Source organism: Myxine glutinosa, chromosome 1 (assembly GCF_964187855.1).
Source record: "Myxine glutinosa chromosome 1, kmMyxGlut1.1, whole genome shotgun sequence".
Classification (NCBI taxonomy): Eukaryota; Metazoa; Chordata; class Myxini; order Myxiniformes; family Myxinidae; genus Myxine; species Myxine glutinosa.
This window is the reverse complement of record NC_136261.1, coordinates 177204754-177227544: the sequence shown is the minus strand read 5'-3', so window position 1 is coordinate 177227544 and position 22791 is coordinate 177204754. Positions and strand designations below refer to the sequence as shown.

General features: G+C 42.8%; 1 protein-coding gene across 1 annotated transcript in view; it reads right to left on the bottom strand.

The window, feature by feature from the left end:
• Positions 1–1043: 1043 nt before the first annotated feature.
• Positions 1044–22791, bottom strand: part of LOC137431450 (uncharacterized) — a 128138-nt gene continuing 106390 nt past the window's right edge. The window contains exons 6-12 of the mRNA XM_068122780.2: positions 15875–16015; positions 15612–15642; positions 13289–13329; positions 11187–11255; positions 8743–8826; positions 2188–2216; positions 1044–2090 (exon numbers count right to left, since the gene is read on the bottom strand). Coding sequence (XP_067978881.2) covers positions 2013–2090; positions 2188–2216; positions 8743–8826; positions 11187–11255; positions 13289–13329; positions 15612–15642; positions 15875–16015 — 473 coding nt within the window. The 3' untranslated portion in view covers positions 1044–2012. The remainder of the gene's footprint in view (positions 2091–2187; positions 2217–8742; positions 8827–11186; positions 11256–13288; positions 13330–15611; positions 15643–15874; positions 16016–22791) is intronic.

Below are 22791 nucleotides of genomic sequence, written 5' to 3'. Positions count from 1 at the left end.
TCATAGAACATTCTGGGCCAGGAGGAAAAAGGCAAAGCGGCCGCCATCTCTCTCTCTTGCGCTGGGTTTTCATGATGAGCAGACGCATCTCTTTTGTTTCCCCAGCTGAAAAAGGCGGTCACAGTCGTGCTCCTCTTCTCTTCCTCGCTCTTGGTCCTGCCGTTGATTGCAGGTGGACACATTGGCATTTTCTCTCTCTTTTGCTCATGGACTCTGACGCTCTTGGTTCGTGGCTTTGTGACGGCTGGGTGCCGTGCCGTGTGCACCGGAGAGACTGCGGTGCTTTGTAGAAGGAGGAGCAAGAAAGGAGCGAGGGCCTGAGGGCTGCACGTCGGTGGCTGGAGTGAACGCAGCTGCTCAACAAGGCCCGTTGTCCCGCGCAAGAACTCAGGGACCCGTGTGGCAGCCGGTGGGGTTGGGGACCGCTTGAGGAGACCGCGGAGTGCAGGCAAACCCACCACACACACCTTTTATTACTTTCATTCATTTATCTCTTTCTGTGTCTGTTTCATGAGTCCGTGTGGGGCACCCCAAATAGGAATTTTAGTACTGCAGATTTATTGTTCCCTGGCAATTCTTTAATTAAACCCGTTAATTGTTGAATTTTAATTCCTTGTCCTGTCCCGTTTATTTGTTGGTGGTTCGGGAAACCCCCTTCGTGCCCGTCTGTCCAGGTAAGCTTGGCTACCCTGCACTACTTCCTCACGTGTATAAATAACACCGCCATAATTCCACTGAATGCCTCGGAGGTAAGCTCGATCGGTCATTCGTCCGAAGCCGGTGTTTATCGGCACGGACACGACAATACCTTTAGTCAGTGCAGTATACTGTTTATTGTACCAGGGGAACGCCAGGGGTATTGCTCCTATGCTTGTACAATACAATGTAATTAATGGTTCAATGGATTCATGATCGATAGGCCTAAACACCACTCTTACCAAGAGTGAGGCTTTATTTCAAAGCTATCCAGAATGACGAGTGACACAAGTCCTAGCATTAAAATGATGTAGGAAATAGAAAATGTGTTTCACTGAAATGTGACATATTTTGAAGGCAAAGTAGCATTTATTTGAAAGTGATGTCAATTTAAATAAGCGAAGAATAAAAAAAACCATTATGTACACTGATTACATAATTCAACTGTAAAATTTTGGCACCAAGAACCATTGGGAGGGAGGGGGGGGGGGGGGAAATAATTCTTAAACTTGTCAAATATTATGTGATATCTAAATGTTCTTCATTCTACAAACTGGATGTACAGTATGAATGTATTAGCATGGGGAAGAAAATTATAGTTATGATTAAGGTGAAATATCCATCAGATGAAAAGTAGTTCTAAACTCGAATGAATAACTTGATCTATCATGAACTGTTTTTCAATATGGCCTGCTTTCAAAAGTTATAAATTTAACACATATTTAGAATCTGTCCCTGAAAGTTTAAACATTGTAGTTTTTAGGTTTCAGGAAGTTTAAGTTTTTTTCAAGTTTAAAAAAAAGTTTTTTCAAAGTCAATGTTTCAATATGGCCTGCTTTCAAAATATGGCCTGCCTTTAACGTTATCAATTTAACTCATATTTATAATCTGACCCTGAAGGTTAAAACATTGTAGTTTTTATCCTCGTAAAATGTAGCTACACATACTCCCACATATAATACAATGATGCTGTTCAAAATGTAGTTTTGTTATAGATTTTGCAACTTTAATAAATAATTATCCCAAGGCACACAATGATGCTACATATCAAACATTGTTTGACAACATTTTTTACATACTCGTACAGTCACAAGTATCATCTCAGAATTGTTCCATGAATTATCAGAGAATATCATGAGAATAACAGTGAAGAAAAGACAGAATGTTTTTGACCAACAACCCAAAGATGTGTTCTTAATTCAAGAGAGAATGAACAGACTATAGATAAAGAAGTAGAAAAGAAAAAATAGAGTTGTAGGTATGTGGGAAGAGATGGTCACTTTTCCCTTAATTCATTTTTCCTGGATTATTAAGCTTCACACCAGGGTGATTGTCCGGATTTTCATATCTCCTCCAGGATCATTATTAATGGATGCTTCATTGTCACTGTCACTCTGCAGAAATGAATGAGAGGTTAAAAATAAAACTTCTTAGAGATGTTATTCTATCAGGTGGTACAAATATGCATGATATTAATGTTCTTGCACTTACCCAGGTGCTATCATCCAAGTAAGCTTGTCCTGAAACAACAGTGAAGCAGAAAAACATTGTGAGATGTTGGGAATCAGGAGTGAAATGACATCTGTACTATGAATGTAAAAAAAAAAAATCATATTATAGTGTTTGGTATCTATGAAAGAGCAAGCAAACAATCCGACGGGCTCAGGTTCACCAGTATTACCTGCAAAGATGAACACATGAGAAGAAGAAAAAAAATGCACAAGGGAAATGCAGAAAGGTGATTGCAAGGGTATCTCGGAGATGTTTATGATAATGAAGGGTAAAGACAGAATAAATGCAGAAGAGGTTTTTTTTTTTTAGCAGAATGGACACTGCCAAAACCAGCGCCTACAGCCTGAGGTGGCGTGGTCTGACTTGGCTTGGCTTGGCAGACTAGTCCGATCGTGGTGTGCCTTCGCCTGCACAAACAATTTTTGACTCAAAGGGTCCTCACAAAACTCAATGGCCCTACTCCTGTTCTCTCCAGCAGCTGCAGACATCAAAATGGTGCGAAAGAGAAGCATCTCCATTCTGACCAAGCATTTTCGAAACATTATTTTAACCCCCCTCTATCATGATTCTAAATAACCAATTTACCCACTGCTCCGAGTACTGGTGTTCTATCAATTTTGGGACTGGCCCTCAAATGTTCGCTTTGTGCTCTTGCATAAGTAGGGTCAATATACGAAAAAAACTCACCTAACCACAAAGAAATTGATACAAAAGGTTTTTCAATGGATTCTGGTACCATTGGGCATGCTAAATAACATACTAAAAATCTAGTAACATCTGACTTCCGGAAAGGGGTCATTTTCAAGATGGCGTCCAAGATGGCCGCCGGGAGCTTAAAATGGCAATATCTCAATTATTATTCAACCTAGAAAGGTGGTTTTGGTGTCTAACCCTAGGTTTTAGGGCCCAAGGAATCCAATTGAATCAATAAAATTACCATCAGTTAATTATTTATTGACAAGTCCAAGATGGCATCCCAAGGTGACATCCTGATCCACTAAAATGGCTCTGTCGGATAGTAATCAACCTAGAGAGATTTTTTCAGTGTGCATACCCAGGTTTAAGGCACCCAGGAAATCATCAAAATTACTTAAATAAGCACAAAGTAATCAGGTAATCCAGTAAGCCAGGTTTCCAGCCCATTAGGCATTTGTTGTCTTATACAGTTAGTCGCTATTCATCGTCATCCTCTGACTCCTCTGGAAGAAACTTGTTATGTGGATTGTTACATTCTTCAAGTTGGCACGGTCCACAGGCAGTAGTACATGCTACATGGTAGTCCATATCGTCTACAAGAGCAGCGGAGTGTCTTGCAGGCAGTGGAGCAGTTACAATGAATGACCTTCAAGAGACTGTCTGGAGCAGCGTTCATTCTTGACATAAGTGGGACAAACTGATTATCCTGCAGGCTCCACCCCCATTTCATGGCATCCATACCCTCTTCTTTTCCCATCCACACCATGATCTGGTAGTACGCTCTACGACAGTGAAGTTTGGTAGCAGATTCAGTTGGGGGCAGACGTTCGGGTGTTACAAAAGACGAAGCAGAGACAACCTTCTTGCTGAAGGTGTTATATCGCATTGTTGCAAGGGAATTTTTGCACTTGCCACCAAAGAGGATAGCCATTACTCGGCATCCAAGGTCATCGATCACCTCTGTGGTCTGGTTTGGGATGGTGAATGTGTTGGCACAAGACCGAAGGACAGGGTCTCCTTTTACAAGCTTCTGGAAAGCAGTCTTTTTGCCAACACCAAAAATCCGAGAAGTCGTGTCACAACCAGTCATGACATGGATGAATATCAACTGAGAACACATGTCATGTCCGAGGATTTCTTTTAGACGGTTGATGTCATACACTTTAAAACTGCCATCAGCTTTGGACTTGTCTGATCTGAAATAAAGGCTCTTACTGTCTCCCTGCGCATAGTAAAGGAGTAAGACAAGGAGATCAGTATCTTCTCCAATCAGTGTAGTGGTGTGTTAGAAGAGATGCCTCCACTGCAGCCTTTACTATATCTACATCAGCATCTCCAGGTGCATTGACCACAGTGCAATACCTTTCTCTCAGTTCATCACTTATCATCCCGATCAGTCTCTGTTTATTGATATCTCTTGACAGGACAGCAGTGAAGCTGACAATGGGATGAATATTGTGTCCTCTTCTCTGATGCGTGTTGTTTTTAATGGTCGGCCCTTCCTCATAGACATCAAAGACAATGGTCGTAGCTGAACCATAATACTGGATGGTGAAGTCAGCATACGTCTGCGCTATTTCACCATTGCTTTCTCCACTCTTCCATGGTATTCTGTGAAGGAGTGAACCTCCATCAAGGACGTGGATCTCCGTTTCTGGTACAGAATCTAGGATGGCATCACTTGCATGATCATAGATCGCGTGAGCTAGTTGTGGCTTATCAGCCTTTCGGAAGACGTTTCTGGCTTCAAAGAGGGCAGGAGGGAAAGGACTGAGCTCATAACTCATAACCTCCTGCAATGATAGCTCTCCAGTTTATAGGATGACGATGAATAGCAACTAACTGTATAAGACAACAAATGCCTAATGGGCTGGTAAACCTGGCTTACTGGATTACCTGATTACTTTGTGCTTATTTAAGTAATTTTGATGATTTCCTGGGTGCCTTAAACCTAGGTATACACACTGAAAATATCTCTCTAGGTTGACTACTATTCGACAGAGCCATTTTAGTGAATCAGGATGTCACCTTGGGATGCCATCTTGGACTTGTCAATAAATAATTAACTGATGGTAATTTTATTGATTCAATTGGATTCCTTGGGCCCTAAAACCCAGGGTTAGACACCAAAACCACCTTTCTAGGTTGAATAATAATTGAGATATGGCCATTTTAAGCTCCCGGCGGCCATCTTGGACGCCATCTTGAAAATGACCCCTTTCCGGAAGTCAGATGTTAATAGATTTTTAGTATGTTATTTAGCATGCCCAATGGTACCAGACTCCATTGAAAAACCTTTTGTATCAATTTTTTGGGGGTTCAACCATATATTGACCCCTCTATAATCCTAAGAGCTGAGCAGTGTGGCCCCCTTCACAGGATCTCTGCCTTGGGTCCTCCGGGTGCTCTTGACTTCAACAAACTTAACATTTGATGCTCTCTTGGTGTGTACCCCGGTTTAGAATAGGTACACCGTATCCCTGCGTGTCGTAAGAGGCGAATAAAGTGTTGGCGTCAGGAAGGGCATCCGGCCATAAAACATTGCCTCAAAAAAGGAACAATGACAATTACAATTACAAATGGGCAAAGTACAGCCCGAAGTACCCCGTGGGTGACCCCACTCCCTCTCATCAAAAATCAAGGTGGGGAACCCGATCGGAAGCAAGGGTGGAAATCACTCCATTTATGACGACGAATCGTTTGATGCCCAACGTGGAGATCGGTTTCTGAGGTTTGGGACATGGAATGGAGGGACAATGACAGGGAGATCAGGAGAAGTGGTGTAAGTATTGGTCAGAAGAAGAGTGGACATATGTTGTGTGCAAGAGACGAGATGGAAGGGAAGTGGTGTGAGAATGGTGAAGGGTAGGCATGGACAGAAATACAAGTTTGTATGGCAAGGGTGCCCGGAAGGCGTGCATGGTGTTGGTATCCTGTTTTCTGAGGAGTTTGTAGACAGTGTGATGAGTGTGACTACAGTGAGTGAAAGGTTGATGATGCTGAGAATGATTATTGGAAAGCTCTTGGTGAACGTCATCTCGGGATATGCTCCGCAGGTCGGTCGGAGCGATGAAGAGAAGGACAAGTGTGCGATAGAGAAGTTGATGGAAAATGTGAAAGATGAGGAAGTTGTTGTGGTAGGAGGAGACCAAAATGGACATGTGGGAAGGAGTACAGATGGTTTGGAGGGAGTTCATGGGGGTTACGGATATGGTGTGAGAAATGGAGAAGGTGAAAGGATTTTGGAGTTTGCTGATGGAGCTGGTTTGTTGATTTGTAATACTCAGTTCCAGAAAGAGGGTAATAAGCTTGTTACATACACGTCAGGTGGGTCGACGACAACCATTGACTACCTGATGGTGCGTAGGCGAGATAGGGGGCACCTCCGGGACACCAAGGTGATCCAGGGGGAGGAGGCTGTTTCAGAGCACCAGTTGGTTGTCTGCGACATAAGGGTGAAAGGTGCGAGGAGAGCTCGGCGGGTGAAGTACCAAGCGAGAATGAAGGTGTGGAGGTTGAAAGAGGCGACAGCGAGGGAGGCATTAAAAGAGAGGCTGGGTGTGGTAGAGGATGATGTGGTTTAGCTTGAAAGTGGTTGGATGTCAATGAAAGATAGTCTGTTGGGAGTCGTTGGTGAGGTATGTGGATGGACAAAAGGACCACTGAGGCACTTGGAAACATGGTGGTGGGATGATGAAGTTGGAAAGAGGATTGATGAGAAGAGGAAGAAGTTCAAGGAGTGGCAGAAGGCGAAGGGCATGACGGCAGAAAAGGCAGATCATGAAAGTTATAAGGCAGCCAAGAATGCTGCAAAGAAAGAGGTAGCAAAGGCGCAGGAGGCATGGAGGAAAATGTTCGGAGAACGCTTGGATTCGGAAGAGGGTCAGAGAGCGGTATTCAGGATTGCAAAGCAGATAGCAAAAGAGAGGTGTGATGTGATGGGGGTGAGTTGCTTGAAGGATGAAGTGGGACAAATCGTTGTGGACCCAAATGGAATTTAAGGAAGTTGGAAGCGATATATGGAAATGCTGGTGAATGCAGAGAATGAATGGGATGGCAACATAGAGAGTAACCCAGTTTTAGGACCGGCACAGAAGATAACTGAGAAGGATGTTGAGGAAGCGATAAAAGCAATGAAGAGTAGAAAAGCAGGAGGGCCGACAGGAGTTGTGGGAGATATGTTGAAGGCAGCGGGAAGTTGGGGTGTGAAGAGAATGACAGAGATCTGTAATCTTTTGGTGAAAGAAGGCCGCATTCCAGTGGATTGGGAACCGAGTACCCTCGTCCCTCTATACAAGAGGAAAGGTGACCCTCTGGACTGTGGCTCGTATTGAGTGATAAAGTTATTGGAGCATGGAATGAAGGTATTGGAAAGGGTGTTGGAGAAGAGGATAAGGAAGAAAGTGAAGATCGACGAAATGCAGTTTGGATTTTTGCCAGCAAGAGGAACGACAGACGCACTTTTTATTGTAAGGCAGTTGCAGGAGAAGTACATGGAGAAGAGGAAGAAGTTGTTTCTTGGGTTTGTTGATCTGGAGAAAGCATTTGATAGGATTCCACGCGAAGTAGTGACATGGGTATTGAGGAAGTTAGGTGTGGAGGAATGGTTGATCAGAGTAGTAATGGCAATGTATGAGAGAGCGTGCACAGCTGTAAGGATGAAGGACGGAAACAGTGGTGAGTTTGAGGTGAAGGTGGGAGTGCATCAGGGGTCGATACTAAGACCACTACTATTTGTAGATGTGATGGAGGTGCTGGCTCGGAACGTAAAGGAGGGTTTACCATGGGAGTTGTTGTATGCAGATTATCTGGTGTTGATTGCGGAAAGCATGGATGGACTGAAGGAGAAGATGAACAAGTGGAAGGAATGTATGGAGACAAAAGGTCTGAAGGTGAATATCTGAAAAACGAAGGTGATGGCAAGTGGTAGAACTGGGAAGGTGGAAAGAACTGGGAAGTGGCCGTGTGCTGTGTGCAGGAAGGGTGTCGGAGTGAACTCCATTCAATGTACAATGTGCGCTGAGTGGGTTCATCAAAAATATAGTGGTCTGAGAGGGTCATTAACCAGTGTGGCACCTACATTCAAATGTAAGGTGTGCACAGAGGGAGCTGCAGATGGAGGAAATGTTGAGATGGATCTTGGAGACGGAGTGAAGCTGGAAGGTGCGAACACATTTTGCTACCTAGGAGATATGCTGAATGGAGAAGATGGATCAGACTCCGCAACGGTTGCTGGAGTGAGATGTGCATGGAAGAAGTTTTGGGAACTGAGTGGCATGCTGACGAGGAAAGCTGAAGGGAAAGGTGTATGCTGCATGTGTGAGAAGTGTTATGATTTATGGGAGCGAGACATGGGTAATGAATGTAGAGCCGCAACGAGGGCTGGAAAGGGTGGAAATGCGAATGGTTGGGTGGATGTGCGGAGTATCGTTGGGAGAGAGGAAGACAAATGATGACTTGTGAAAGATGATGGGAATAGAGCCTGTGATGGATGCTGTGAAGAGAAACAGGTTGAGATGGTTTATTCATGTGCTGAGGAAGGATGAAAGTGACTGGTTGAGAAGAGTGATGGAAATAAATGTAGAAGGAAGTAGAGGACGGGGAAGACCAAGAAAGATTTGGCTGAAGACGGTGGAAGAAGAAATGTGGGCAAGGGGGTTAACAAGGGGAGATGCAGAAAATAGGGCAAAATGGAGAAGATTGTCATGGGGCCGGCAAGGCTAATCCCTGCTCCAGCAGGGAAAATGGCCTTAAAATGCCTGTTGTTTGTTTGTTGTTGGTTAAGATCAAGTGAAAAGACGGAATGAAGAAGGAGGAGTGAGTGAAAATGTCACTTACCAATTGGGTAGTTTTGTTTGTAGTTTGCGAGCGTCTGTGATTGAAGGCTTAGACGATCGCTTGGAATGGTTGATGTTGCTATGGCTGGGAAGAAAAGACAAATCTGTATAATGCATCACTATTTCAGCACACTCCGAAAATACTATTGGTTACAGAAAGGTAAGTTATGGTGGTGATTTGAGGATAATCAGCACTTTTGGTCGAGAAGATTGAAAAGTAAAGTGAACTTGATAAAGTTTATCCAATTTTTCAGCACATTGAGCAACAACAACAACAACATGCATTTTAAGGCCATTTTCCCTGCTAGAGCGGGGGTTAGCCATTGAGCCCTTCACAATAAAATGCCTGTTACAAATGTTCATACGGAAACCCCGGTAATGTCCCTGTGCCTGTATTTGTAATGAAGGGAAGAATCATTGGAATCTCCTGCGATGAAGCTAACTTCGAGGGCCTTTCACTCACTCACCGCAGGCAGGTTGGTGGTCTTTCTGTCTTCTACCGACTCCTCTCCGGCCTTGCTCCCCCAGCTCTCTCTGTGCTCTGTCCCCCTAATATTCCTAGAGGTCGCACAAGATCTGCCAGCAACCCTCTTATGGTTAAACTGCCAAAATCAAGACTCTCTGCTCACCTTCACTCCTTCATTCCTCTTTTCTCCCACCTCTGCAACAAACTCCCTCACTCTCTTCAATCCCACTCCTCCCTCCAGGTCTTTAAAACAGCTGTTCACCACCATCTCGCTCTTTCACGAGCCTCGATCTTGTATACAAAAAAAAAAAAAAAAGAAAAGGGAAGTATGAATCCCCACTATCTATTTCCGGTTCACATGATCATCATCCCCAGAATAGGATAAATCTTTGTTTTTGAAAATAGAGCATCAAATTCCTTTTCTGAGTCATGAAGAAATCAGGTTAGCCATTCCTAAGAGTGGCATGTAAACATGCATGTTGTCGCTGAATTGCATTCTTACGATGACGTCACAGTAAGGCCTATGCCACTCCTCATAGGTTCTTGCTTATGGGTGGTGAACTTGACTTTTTCACCCGTATGCCTCAAATAATTTGAAGAACACACAAAAAGGAAACAGTTATTTATTACCTCGGTATCTTTGACTTAAAAACCTGAATGTTGTATGTGCACAAACTCCTCCATAAAAATTAGACCACTTAAAAAAAAGAGGAATTTCGTCATTTTGGATTCACATTTTCAGGTCTTGTCATCTATTGTTCTGGTCATTCTGATATAACATACTATGTCACAGAGCATCAGTGCTGCTGAAGCAGTTTCTTGGCACGGGGAATGCCACTACCAATCCACAAATCTTCAGCGTTTTGTCATTCCTTATCTTCCTCATCAAAGAACAAAAAGTGTCAATGAACCTTGAACCATCCTCTTTTATAACTTTTGAAATACAAGTGTCAAATGAATGTTAAAGATGGAGGATTGATGTGTTTGGATCTTCCCCGAAAAGAGTATTTTGTTGGTTCATTTATTTGTCACAGAGGTAAAAGCAGAAAGGTAGTCAAATTCTCATGAGTGAAGAGCTCATGAACAACTTAGGAATCTTCTTATTGTACAAGCCTGAAATATTACTTGTTAATCATTTATCCTGTTAGCCTGGTGTTGGCTTAGCGGTTAGGGTGCCGGCTTGGGATCCTAGATCCTGGGTCCCAATCCCGGTCGATTGCTGAATTCAGGCCAGGGGGGTTGACTCAGCCTGTCATCCTTCCGAGGTCGGCAAATTGAGTACCAGCTTGCTGGGATGAATGATCCCGGTGTGTACCCCGATTTAGAATAGGTACACCGTATCCCTGCGCATCGTAAGAGCATGACCAAGGGTTGGCGTCAGGAAAGGCATCCGGCCATAAAAACATTGCCTCAAACAGGGAACCATGATTGTCATGGGACCCGCAAGGCTAACCCCCGCTCTAGCGGGGGAAATGGCCTTAAAACGATCATTCATTCATTCATTCAATCATTTATCCTGTCCAGTAATAATCAACGTACCACATATTGTGGGATGATAAAAATCTGTCATCGCAGCATTATGCTAACTGGATATTATATTGCGGAGCAGCCATCCACAGGACTTGGATGCATTCACCCACGGCTTTTAGAATTATCCTAGAAGTTGGACTGAGAATTGCCTGAAATAGTCGTGTATAATGGTCAGAAATTGCAAACAAAAATATAAAAAGCTTTTTAACAAAAATGAATAGATGGAGGAACGAATCAGGAGGAACGAAAAAAAATCAGGGGGAACAGCCAATCATAAAGCAGCTTAGGGGGGGTTGTACATTTTATTAGAAATCAAAAGTCTTGAAATATCAAAAGTGAAACATCAAATTTCAAAATAATTGAAATAAAATAAATATCAAAAATATCAAAAGTGAAAAAGTCAACAATGCAAAGAAAGAAACCAGTATTTTTTCATTTCAGTTTTCTACCTGAGTCAAGTGAGTTTTCATCACCAAATGAGTCGTGAAAGCCGAGATTTTTCTTTCCTTCAAAATGCGCTGTAAAAGGTAAAAAGACGAGGAACTGTGGGTGGGGTGGGATTGGGAGAAGTGGTGTGGGATGGGATATCACCACCCCACTCCACCCGCAAGTATTTGCAGGATGCAAACTACACACACAATTTCAATGAAACTTGAACACAACCTTCATCACCCGTGACGTACCAAGGTTTGTTCACGTCATTAGGAAAATCGGGGTCGATGGGAGTCTACAGGGAGGAAGGGGGGGGGGGGGTAGGTTTCCTCCAAAATAGTTTTTTGTTTGTTTGTTTGTTTGTTTGTTTGTTTTTTAAAGTCTTATGATTACCTTAGCATGATTTTACATGCTCTCTTGTCTCCTGCAACCATTGGAATTGGTTTAAATACCATGATACTGCTTTATATACCTTTAGTCAGTGTAGTATCCTGCGTTATTCGACCAGGTGAGTGGCCTGGGGTATTGCCCCTATTTTTTCGACCAGGTGAGTGGCCTGGGGTATTGCCCCTATTTTTAGCCGCGTCGCAGACGCTGGTCATAGAGTGCCCTCTGCTGTTGTTGTTGTTCTTCTTGTTCTTGTTCTTGCAGAGAAGACAAAACTTCAAAGCTCCACCTATTCTGGGAACCATAGCTCCACCCATTCTGGGAGAGCCTTCATATAAACAAATATCCACCATTTTATTAACTCGCATAGCTTTGAGGCCTGTTTTGTAGGCCCGTGGTGTCTTCCTCTCTCACACAGTTTTATTTCAAATCAAATTCGATATATCATTTCATTTTTCACAGTCGCTAACATAGTTTTAGACTCAGTTGAAAAAAAACGGGAAGAAAATCCGATGAAAGTTGCCTTTTATAGAACGAAATGAATTCTCAAAGGCCTGTAACTTCAAGTCCATTGAGATATATTTTTTTAAAATCGCGGCATGGTCAGTCATACACCGCCCGAAATAACAGACGGGAAAATGCCGAGATATATATATATTTTGTTTAAATCGCAGCATGGTCAGTCATACACCGCCCGAAATAACAGACGGGAAAATGCCGAGATATATTAAAAATTCGTCCATTTGATGACAATCGTCACGATGAAATATTTAATTTATACGTCGTCACAATAATGTGGAGAGAGGAGCATAGCTTCGTTCACGTGACGCCACACACGGGAAATTGCCGAGATATTTTTTTTTTAAATCGCGGCATGGTCAGTCATACACCGCCTGAAATAACAGACGGGAAAATGCCGAGATATATTAAAAATTCGTCCATTTGATGACAATCGTCACGATGAAATATTTAATTTATACGTCGTCACAATAATGTGGAGAGAGGAGCATAGCTTCGTTCACGTGTCGCCACACATGGGAAATTGCCGAGATATATTTTTTTAAAATCGCGGCATGGTCAGTCATACACCGCCTGAAATAACAGACGGGAAAATGCCGAGATATATTAAAAATTCGTCGCCACACACGGGAAATTGCCGAGATATATTTTCACTTTGCACAAAAATAACATCAAGTAATCGAATCAATAGGAATGTCCTGTGCCTATAACATCGACGTTATAGGCACAGCTGCATCTAGGCATTGTGTAACATCGACGCGGCTTTTGTTTTAATTAAAACTTTTTGTACTTGTTTATGTTAACATGCAATTTTTCAACTTGGGTACCCTTTTTCAACTTAGGTAGTAGTGTAGACAAATCCGTTTGATCCAAGGGGAAAACACCATATCCTTGCTGGAATACTAATACAATTGTGGATGCACAGGGAGTTGCTGCCACACTTCCTGATTCAATACAACTACCAATTTGGGTTGCTCTTTTTCCTTTATTCTTTTAACTTGCTTTTTTGCACCTGTAAAGGACACTAGACATCCATATCCGGATATACCACACAATGGATTACGAGGTGGACAAATCAGCACAGTGTATGGGATTTGAACCTGGAATTCAACGCATCACAAGTTCTGTGCTCGGGTGGAAATAATAAAAAGGCCAACTCGAATTGTTGTTAAGAGTAATTACTGTTGCAGTAAAGTAATGAATAAATGCTCACTTTCAGCTGCCGGAGAGCTCGATTTTGTATCCTTGTTTGGACTTTCCACAGCAGATTTATAAGCACCATCACGTGATGGGAAGGGGAAGCAGGGAGTTAGAAAGGAAAAATCATGTAAAAAACACTATTATCATTCATCTTTAAATGTAAATCTCATTTGGTTAGCTATGTTGACTCAACATTTCAAAGATTGTTATATGACCAAACAACCAAATGTCTTCACAATGCAATTTATTCATTTTGACTATCGACACGTTAAATAAACGAAGTCGAATGTTTTGTATCATGCAATGATATGTTCAATATGACCGACTACCATTCCGGTTTTTAAAAAACCACCTTTAGGCCATTTTTCCCCGCAGAGCGGGGGTTGGCCTTTTTCGGGCACCGTGGTTCCCTTTTTGAAGCAATGTTTTACGCCGGATGCTATTCCTGCCACCAACCCTGTCAGTCGCCTCTTGCGACACACAGGGAATTAACAGTGAACTGGTACTCAATTTCCAGACCTCAGAAGGATGACTGGCTGACTCAACCCTGGTGTTAACCCCCCTGGTGTTAATTCAGTGATCGACCGGGATTCAAACCCAGGATCCTAGGATCCCAAGCCGACACCCTAACCGCTAAGCACCATTCCGGTTAAGGCCAGCACATTTTATACATATAAGTTAGTTAAGTTATACATACTAGGGCATGCCCGTACTATATATATGCCCGTACTATATATCTATCTAAAATTATATCCCCCCCCTCTATTTACATGAAATGGTTTGGTCCATTCGCAACGCCAAAGCGAACGGCGAACGGCTTGCGAGTACAGTGACAATCCCCCCCCTCTATTTACATGAAATGGTTTCGTCCATTCGCAACGACCACAGAACCCCCCCCCCTCTATTTACATGGAATGGTTTGGTCCATTCGCAACGCCGGCACACGCGATCGTTCGCTGCTCTCTGATTGGTTGAATCGTTTTTTGGACATAGCTCGGTAAGTAATTGTCCGATTAATATGAAACCTTGAAAAGGCACATCCTCGGGTCCCCAGCAATATACCTGGCAAGTGAAAAGTATATCGGACCCGTGGTTGTCGAGAAACAGCGGTCACAGACAGACAAACGTACAAACGTACAGACAGAGATTACTGGAATTATAGATAGATAACTACAAGTTCTACATATAATTAATAGTTATACATACATACATATAATTCATAGTTATACATATAATTAGCTGTTAATAGTTATACATATAATGGTTAAGGACACATATAAGTTGTATAGAACTTTTCCCAAATTCGTTTGGCTAATATGACTGGTCTTCGGTGTGTGCAATCTCGGATCGTTGTTTTCAAGTCATTGATAGGCCTGGGAGACAACTTGGTAAACTTACTCCTTCGGGAACCCACATAAACAGGAAGTCACATAGATCAAGGACCGGGTTTGTCAATATCCAGAGGATGCCTTTTCAAAGCGTGCAAGGAAATGGAACTAGATGACCCTTCCAATGAGTCAGGAATGGAGAGGAATCCAGGTTATTATACAGTATGTGGTGGGTGGGCTTCATAAATGTTGTTGAAACCATTGGCATCTCATCGAAAAATGAAGATGTTGCTGCAATTCCACAAAAAAGAATATCTGTAGCACTTCCAAGTAACCATTCACTTTGACATAACAATCTCACCAAGAAAGGCTCTGTCACTCTGTGTTTGGAAATATCATGTGAACTGGAATATGACAAAAACTTCCTGTTACTCTCATAAGCAATAAGAATATTGATTGTACCTTTTGGTATCCAAATGTTATTATAGACTTATTTATACAACAACAGGCATTTTAAGGCCATTTTCCCTGCTGGAGCGGGGGTTAGCCTTGCGGTCCCCATGACAATCTTCTCCATTTTGCCCTATTTTCTGCATCTCTCCTTGTTAACCCCCTTGCCTGCATTTCTTCTTCCACCACCTTTAGCCAAGTCTTTCTCGGTCTTCCCCGTCCTCTACTTCCTTCTACATTAATTTCCATCACTCTTCTCAACCAGTCACTTTCATACTTCCTCAATATAGACATTTATAATCTATAATTATGTGGATTACAGCAGTGTATGTGTATCCCTAGCTTACCGGGGTGTATCCATGGCTCACAACTGGATATAAAGCCCTGGTCCTCTAAATAAGCATTAAAACTTCTATTTTTATAAGCAACAACAATAGATGGTTTACGCTTGTGTCATCCATCGTTCGTTACAACTACAAGTGTAAAATCATGTTGTTTCATCTTGGAACACACTCTGCGTGAATAAGTTGAACCTATGGATGATGGATGAGGGCTCACCTTGCATTGATGATTCCTGTTGTAGCTGTTTCTGGAAATACAGAGCAAATTTAAAAGACAAAGCACACATCCAAAGTATTATACCTCGTACAGCATTACAGCTCACGCTTCACACATCTTAGTAAAATGCATGTTAAGAATGAAATCACGAGCACTGAATATATCTCACATTGTCCCACAATCATATACATAATTCCACAAAACCCAATGACACCGGACCTCAACACGTGCTAAAAAATACTGACGATTCCTCACTTACTAACCATTTGGTTTGTTGTTTAATTTGTCAACCTTCTTTTTATGACGGTAGCAGATGAACAATGCAATTGCCAGCAGGAGCAAGAGCAGGAATCCTCCAATACCTCCCACAAGTCCTCCAATGAGAGCTGCTCTATTTATGGGATCTGGAGAACACAAAATGTGTGGGTAGGGGCATAAGGACAAATTATTATTACTGCCAACACAGGTATTATTACAACAAAGGTGGATGGAAGTTATTTTTTCACCCCTGTCTGTATATCTATCTGTGAGCAGAATATCTCAAAACATTATGGACGGATTTGGACAAAATATGGCGGAGAGGATTGGTGCGTGACAAGGACAAATTTATTAGGTTTTGATGAAGATCTGGATCCGGATCCAGATATAAGATTGTTTTCAATTTTTAAGTGATTCTTCACAATTGAGAGATGGGGCCAAAAACGATATAAAGCATGATATTTCAAACGGATGTGAATGGATTAAGCCAAAACTTGGTGGATGAGTTGGTCAGGTGACAAGAAGAAGCAGATTAGATTTTGGTTCAGGTCCGAATCCAGATCCAACCTATCAGTGGCATACGAAACGTAAACTGTTCAACCTGGCGGAGGTATGCACTCTACCGAGTGCCGTTCAAGTTGTTCTGAATGTCTTACCCTGTGGTGAAACTTATATGAGGCATAAACTCAGATTCCATGCCACATAATCAAACGATATTGGTTAATCAAAAGTTGCATTTAAAGATGTTGATTAAAAATTTAATCAAATACAATAAAACAACAAGAAAGAGCAATCAGAGATTGCAGACCCTCGCCCGAATGTGTTTTAGTGGTTTTTAAGGCTTTTGTGTTAAAACAAATATGATTGTTGAAACAGGAATGACCGATGACTGATGACGTCGTTTTTTTTTCTTTATCAATTTATCCCAAGATAACGCTCAATACATTTCATCTTGATCGGATGACGTTTTGTACTTGTCGAATTATGACTTCATAGTGGAGGCACCTATGACATCATCATTAACATATGTTATTCCACATGGAGAGTTCTTTACAATGAGCCATGTCTCAATTCTTTCGATGCAGAGCTTTCGGAGATATAGAGGTAAAATTGTTTTTGGTTTTTCCAAGATGGCGCCCGTACCAGGTGAGATATGACGTCATAACTATCATTAAAAATTATACAGGAGGAGCTGTACCTATGGTGAAAATTCCCTGTCAATCGGACCAACGGTTGCAGAGCAAAGCATATTTATATTGTGCGGACAAACACACACACAAACAAACAGGCAAACAGACTCAAATGCAATACCCTCTCCACTGGCGAGGGTAAAAAACATTGTTTATACACAAACGAATTTGTTCGCCATTTTTCATGTGTGGACCATGACCGAGGAGACTATGTTAATGGTGTCTTGTTTTATGTGTAATACAGTATGTCACCAATGTGGTGTAGTTGCAGCAATGGCCATCAGCGATGATGAAGGTAAAAGGCAGATGCCATTGCTGAGCAAACAAAGGGTCTCCAGCATAAGTGGTGGCACTTCATTGCATGTATCTTGTAAATATGATACACTACATGGCCAAAAGTATGCGGACACCCCTTCTAATGAGTAAATTCGGCTGTTTCAGCCACCCCTATTGCTGACAGGCAAATATAATCAAGCACACAGTCATGCAATCTCCATAGACAAACATTGGCAGTAGAATGGGCCGTACTGAAGAGCTCAGTGACTTTCAACGTGGCACCGTCAGAGGATGCCACCTTTCCAACAAGTCAGTTCGTCAAATTTCTTCCCTGCTAGAGCTGCCCCGGTCAACTGTAAGTGCTGTTATTGTGAAGTGGAAATGTCTAGGAGCAACAACAGCTAAGCCGTGAAGTGGTAGGCCACACAGGCTCACAGAACGGGACCGCCGAGTGCCGAAGTGGATGGATATCATGTGAACTGGAATATGAAAAAAACTTCCTGTTACTGTCATAAGCAATAAGAATGGAGGCAGAGACGATCGTGAACCGCTAGTATATGTAGCGCGTAAAAATCGTCTGTCCTCGGATGCAACACTCACTACCGAGTTCCAAACTTCCCCTGGAAGCAACGTCAGCACAACATCTGTTCGTCGGGAGCTTCATGAAATGGGTATCCATGGCCGAGCAGCCGCATACATGCCTAAAATCACAATGCGCAATGCCAAGCGTCAGCTGGAGTGGTGTAAAGCTCACCGCCATTGGACTCTGGAGCAGTTGAAACACGTTCTCTGGAGTGATGAATTATGCTTCACCATCTGGCAGTCCGACGGACTAATCTGGGTTTGGTGGATGCCAGGCGAACGCTACCTGCACAAATGCATAGTACCAACTGTAAAGTTTGGTGGAAAGGAATAATGGTCTGGGGCTGTTTTTCATGGTTCAGCTAGGCCACTTAGTTCAAGTGAAAGGAAATCTTAACGCTACATTATACAATACCATTTTAGGCGATTGTGTGCTTCCAACTTTGTGGCAACAGTTTGGGGAAGGCCCTTTCCTGTTTCAACATGACAATGCCCCCATGCACAAAGCGAAGTCCATGCAGAAATGGTTTGTCAAGATCGGTGTGGAAGAACTTGACTGGCCTGCACAGAGCCCTGACCTCAACCCCATCGAACACCTTTGGGATGAATTGGAACACTGACTGCGAGCCAGGCCTCATCACCCAACATCAGTGCCTGAGCTCACTAATGCTCTTGTTGCTGAATGGAAGCAAATCCCTGCAGCAATGTTACAACATCTAGTGGAAAGCCTCCCCAGAAGAGTGGAGGCTGTTAGAGCAGCAAAGGCTGCCAATGGAGTGGAGCTTTGGGAGCGTGGGACAAAGCTTTGGGAGAGCGGGATGCTCAAAGGAGGAGGGATTCGGCTGCCTCACGCGGACCGGCTGGCTACGGGCGTGACTCTGCGCCATCTTGTGCAGTTCCCGCAAGGTGGTTCAGGGACCGGTCAAGGACAGCAGGCAGAGTATCAGCAACGCACCAGACTACGCATTTATTTTTTGCTTTCGTCATCCCCCTGTGTCATGTAATTGAGTCTGAGTAGAGGGTCCCTCAATTTAGGAATTTAGTGTTACCTTTTTATTAGTCCCCTACCAGTGTACACCGGAGGGGACTATAGGTTTGCACGCCGTCCCTCCGTCCGTCAATCCGTCACGCAAAGAACAGTTTTCCTGACTTCTTTTCTAAACGCTTAATGCTAATGATTTCAAACTTGGCACATGGTTTCCTCATGATAAGGTACAGGTCAAGTCCGAACTTCACGACGTTTCGATCATTTTTGACAAAGTTAAGGCACTTTGAACTTTGGGAATTCTGATAATTCTGATGATCCTTAAATCAGTGCTATTTTAAGTTTTAATTTCCTTTAAAAAAGATTTTCTCTGCAATAATAGGACCGATTGAGATAAAATTTTCACCAAAGGAGGGACTCGGTCTGTAGAATATTTCAATGGTAATTATGACGTCACAGGTCACGTGGTTCGGCCGCCATATTGTTTTTTGTGAAAACACAAAAAACCCTTTTTCTCTGCGACGGCTGAACAGATCGAGGCCAAACTTTGCAGGCAGAGACGCATACCCATGACGAACAAAAACGTCAGCGTGCATGACGTCATGCATCACATGGTTTCAGAGTTATGACGTTTTTAAGCATGAACCTTTAAAACCGAGCCCCTCCCTCATTTTTGATCCAATCGAGGGGAAACTTCACAGATCCGTTGAGCATGTCAGTCTACTAAAATATCCTTTTGGAATTTGCGATAGGGCACGTGGTTTGGCAGATATCGTTAATTAAACGAAAATATTTTTTAAAATGGATATCTCTTGTTTATTCTCGAGTTCTCCTCAAGCCGCACCGCGCGCCCTCAGCCTCGTCTCGCGAACCTCAACAGCGTGACACAGCGCACACTTTCCGGAGGGGCAGAGCCAAGCCGAGCAACATATATATACACATCGATTATATATTGATCGTGAACCGGAAAATATAATAAATAACTGATATTTAGCGACTCGAAAGGTTCTTTATCAACAACTTATTTTCTCGTGCTTCTGCTGACCTGTCTGCAAGGTGTATAAATCGAAATCCCGAGTGCGAATCACAGGTGAGCCCGTCCTGAGGTAATTAGCGATTGGGAACGATTCAGAACCTATGGATAAATAACCCTTGGTAATTTCCCCAACAGTGTTTCCGGACGACAGACTGCCGGTAGGGGACATGTATTGCAGCGCAATACTCAGAATGCTTGTTGTATTGCGTTTATTTTCAATAAACCATTATTTGTTGCATTTTAATTGTTGTATGGTTGATTGACCTGTCTTGTACGTCTATTTGTTGTGGGGATCGGATAACCCCCATGCCGCGTCCGTCCGTACAGGTAAGGACCTCGCTGCCCTCCACTACCCTCCGTGCATGCACAAGGTACCGCCATAGTTGGGTATACGCTTTGGAGTTAAAGCTCGTTTGGTCATCTGTCACCCTAAGGCCTTCACTACAGGGTAGACAATATACGTACAGTATACACACACACACACACACACACACACACACACACACACACACACACACACACACAAACACACACACACACACACACACACACCGTTAAAAGTAAATAATTTACCATTTAAAGATGGAGAGGATCGGAATGAGATGGTTAGATTTTTTAAATTATTAAAGTGATTCTTCACCATTGAGAGATGGGCCAAAAACTTACTTTTTAAGTAAGTGCGCTGACTCATTCAAGTATGTGTTGTACTCATGTGTATATATATATATATATACAGACTTGGCATTTAATATGGAATATTTTTTTTTTCTTGACTTGGGTTTACTTTCTGAACTCGGTATATCAATCTGGTGAGTTTCTTTTATGCTTCGGTGATTTCTTTCTTAAAAGAACAATATCACTGATTGTCTGTCGCAGCAAGAAGTCAATAACAGGATTATATCACAAGTGGCGTGACAAAATGTATGGACAGGTACATTTGACGATTGGCTTCACAATCGGGTATATAAGGGTTGTTGCGTTCTGTATTAGTGGAAAGCAACTGCTGCACGTCTACAAAAGTTATTGCCGCTTCCCCTGGAGATGGTCCGTCAACTCGACAATGCTGTTTGTCATTTAGTGGTGGCTTTACGAAATTCCGGCATGAAACAGCGTGCTATTGCTCGGCAGTATGGCATCACTCAAGGTCAGGTGTCAAAGATCCTGAAACGAAATGCTCAGAGGGGTGTCCTTACTCGAATACCGAGGTCAGGAAGTCCCCACAGAACCACACGGAGGGATGATCGCCAGCTGCACCGGTTAGTCCGCAATGGCCGTACCAAGTCAGCTAATCGGCTTAGGGCTGAGTGGCAGCAACTGACAAATGTGCCTGTATCCAGAAGGCTAGTCAACCAACGACTGGTTAAAGCAGGCTATCGTGCCAGGCGTCCCCTGAGAAAGCCACGCCTGACCAGACAACACCGCCAGCGCCGATTGCAGTGGGCCAGAGAGCACCGCCAATGGCAGCCAGGACACTGGAATCACGTGATCTTCAGTGACAAATCTAGATTTCTGGTCTATCGTCAATATGGCAGTGTCTGAGTGCGCAGACAAGTGCATGAAGCCTACAACGAAGATTGTATAGTGCCAAGAGTCCAAGCTGGAGGTGGTGGGGTGACCGTTTGGGCTGCTTTTCATGCAGGGGGCAAAACTGACCTGGTTGTTCTGAATGGAAACCTGAACCAGTTCAAGCACAGGACCATTCTGGAAGAAACATTAGTTCCATTTGTTTGTGCAGCCTTTTGAGGAAACTTTGTCTTCCAAGATGACAATGCACGGCCTCATCGTGCTCGCATGATCCAACACTTTCTTGCTGACCGTGGTGTAGAGCATATGGAGTGGCCTGCCATGTCCCCGGATATGAATCCGATAGAGAACTTGTGGGCAGAATTAACGCGTCAAATCGACAACTTGGACCAGCAGCCTGCCTCTGTGCGTGAATTGCAGCAGACTATTGTCACTGCATGGCAAGCGATTCCGGTCCAAACCTTGGCAAATCTCGTGAACAGCATGCCTCAACGTGTACGTGCTCTCCTGAATGCTCGTGGGGTTTACACGAAGTACTGAACTGTAATTATACTGTCCGTAATCCCAGTCGTAATTTAACTTTTGTTTTTGTTAAAAAAAAATTTTGGCTAATGTGCAATATAGGCTATGAGCTAGACCCCCCAAATTGACCGGTTGGTACCATACAGATGGAGTAAGGCTCATTGTGATTTTTAGCAAGATATATGTCCCTAGATATGAAAAAAAAGTGATAGCAGTGTATAACTCTCGGCCATCTCTGTGTTATCACCCGAAATATTATTATACGCCTGCTTCGCTTCGCCAAAAAATGTGATATTTGCTAAAATTGGAATAAATATGTTTTTAAGGACCACAGAGTGCCGAGATCGAGATCGAGATCGTATTTGTTCGAGAGATCATGATAAACCTAGAGTGTGGAGCAAGTTTGCATGCATTGTGAAATATAATGTAGCTGATGTTACAAACCTACTTTAGGATACTAGCTAATACCAAAAATTACACTGAGATACCAAAAGTAGTAGACGAATAAACCTAAAATGTTCAAAAGCTATGTTTCGTTCCAAAATATCAAAATTAGGGGGTATGGTTGAACATATTTTGAACTTTGCCAAAATATGTGCCCCAAACAACCACCATATTACAAAGTAATGATATATTCCAATGCAGTGGTTCCTTGCGAAGATGTTGAGGGGTCAAATGTTACTCTGGGAGTTTTCATTTTTGAAATATTGACAAAAATGTACAATGTGAATTCTGAACTCGAAGCGATTTCGACCACTTTTTCACTAAATTTAACATATTTTTTGTCATTATATCAATATTTTGAAA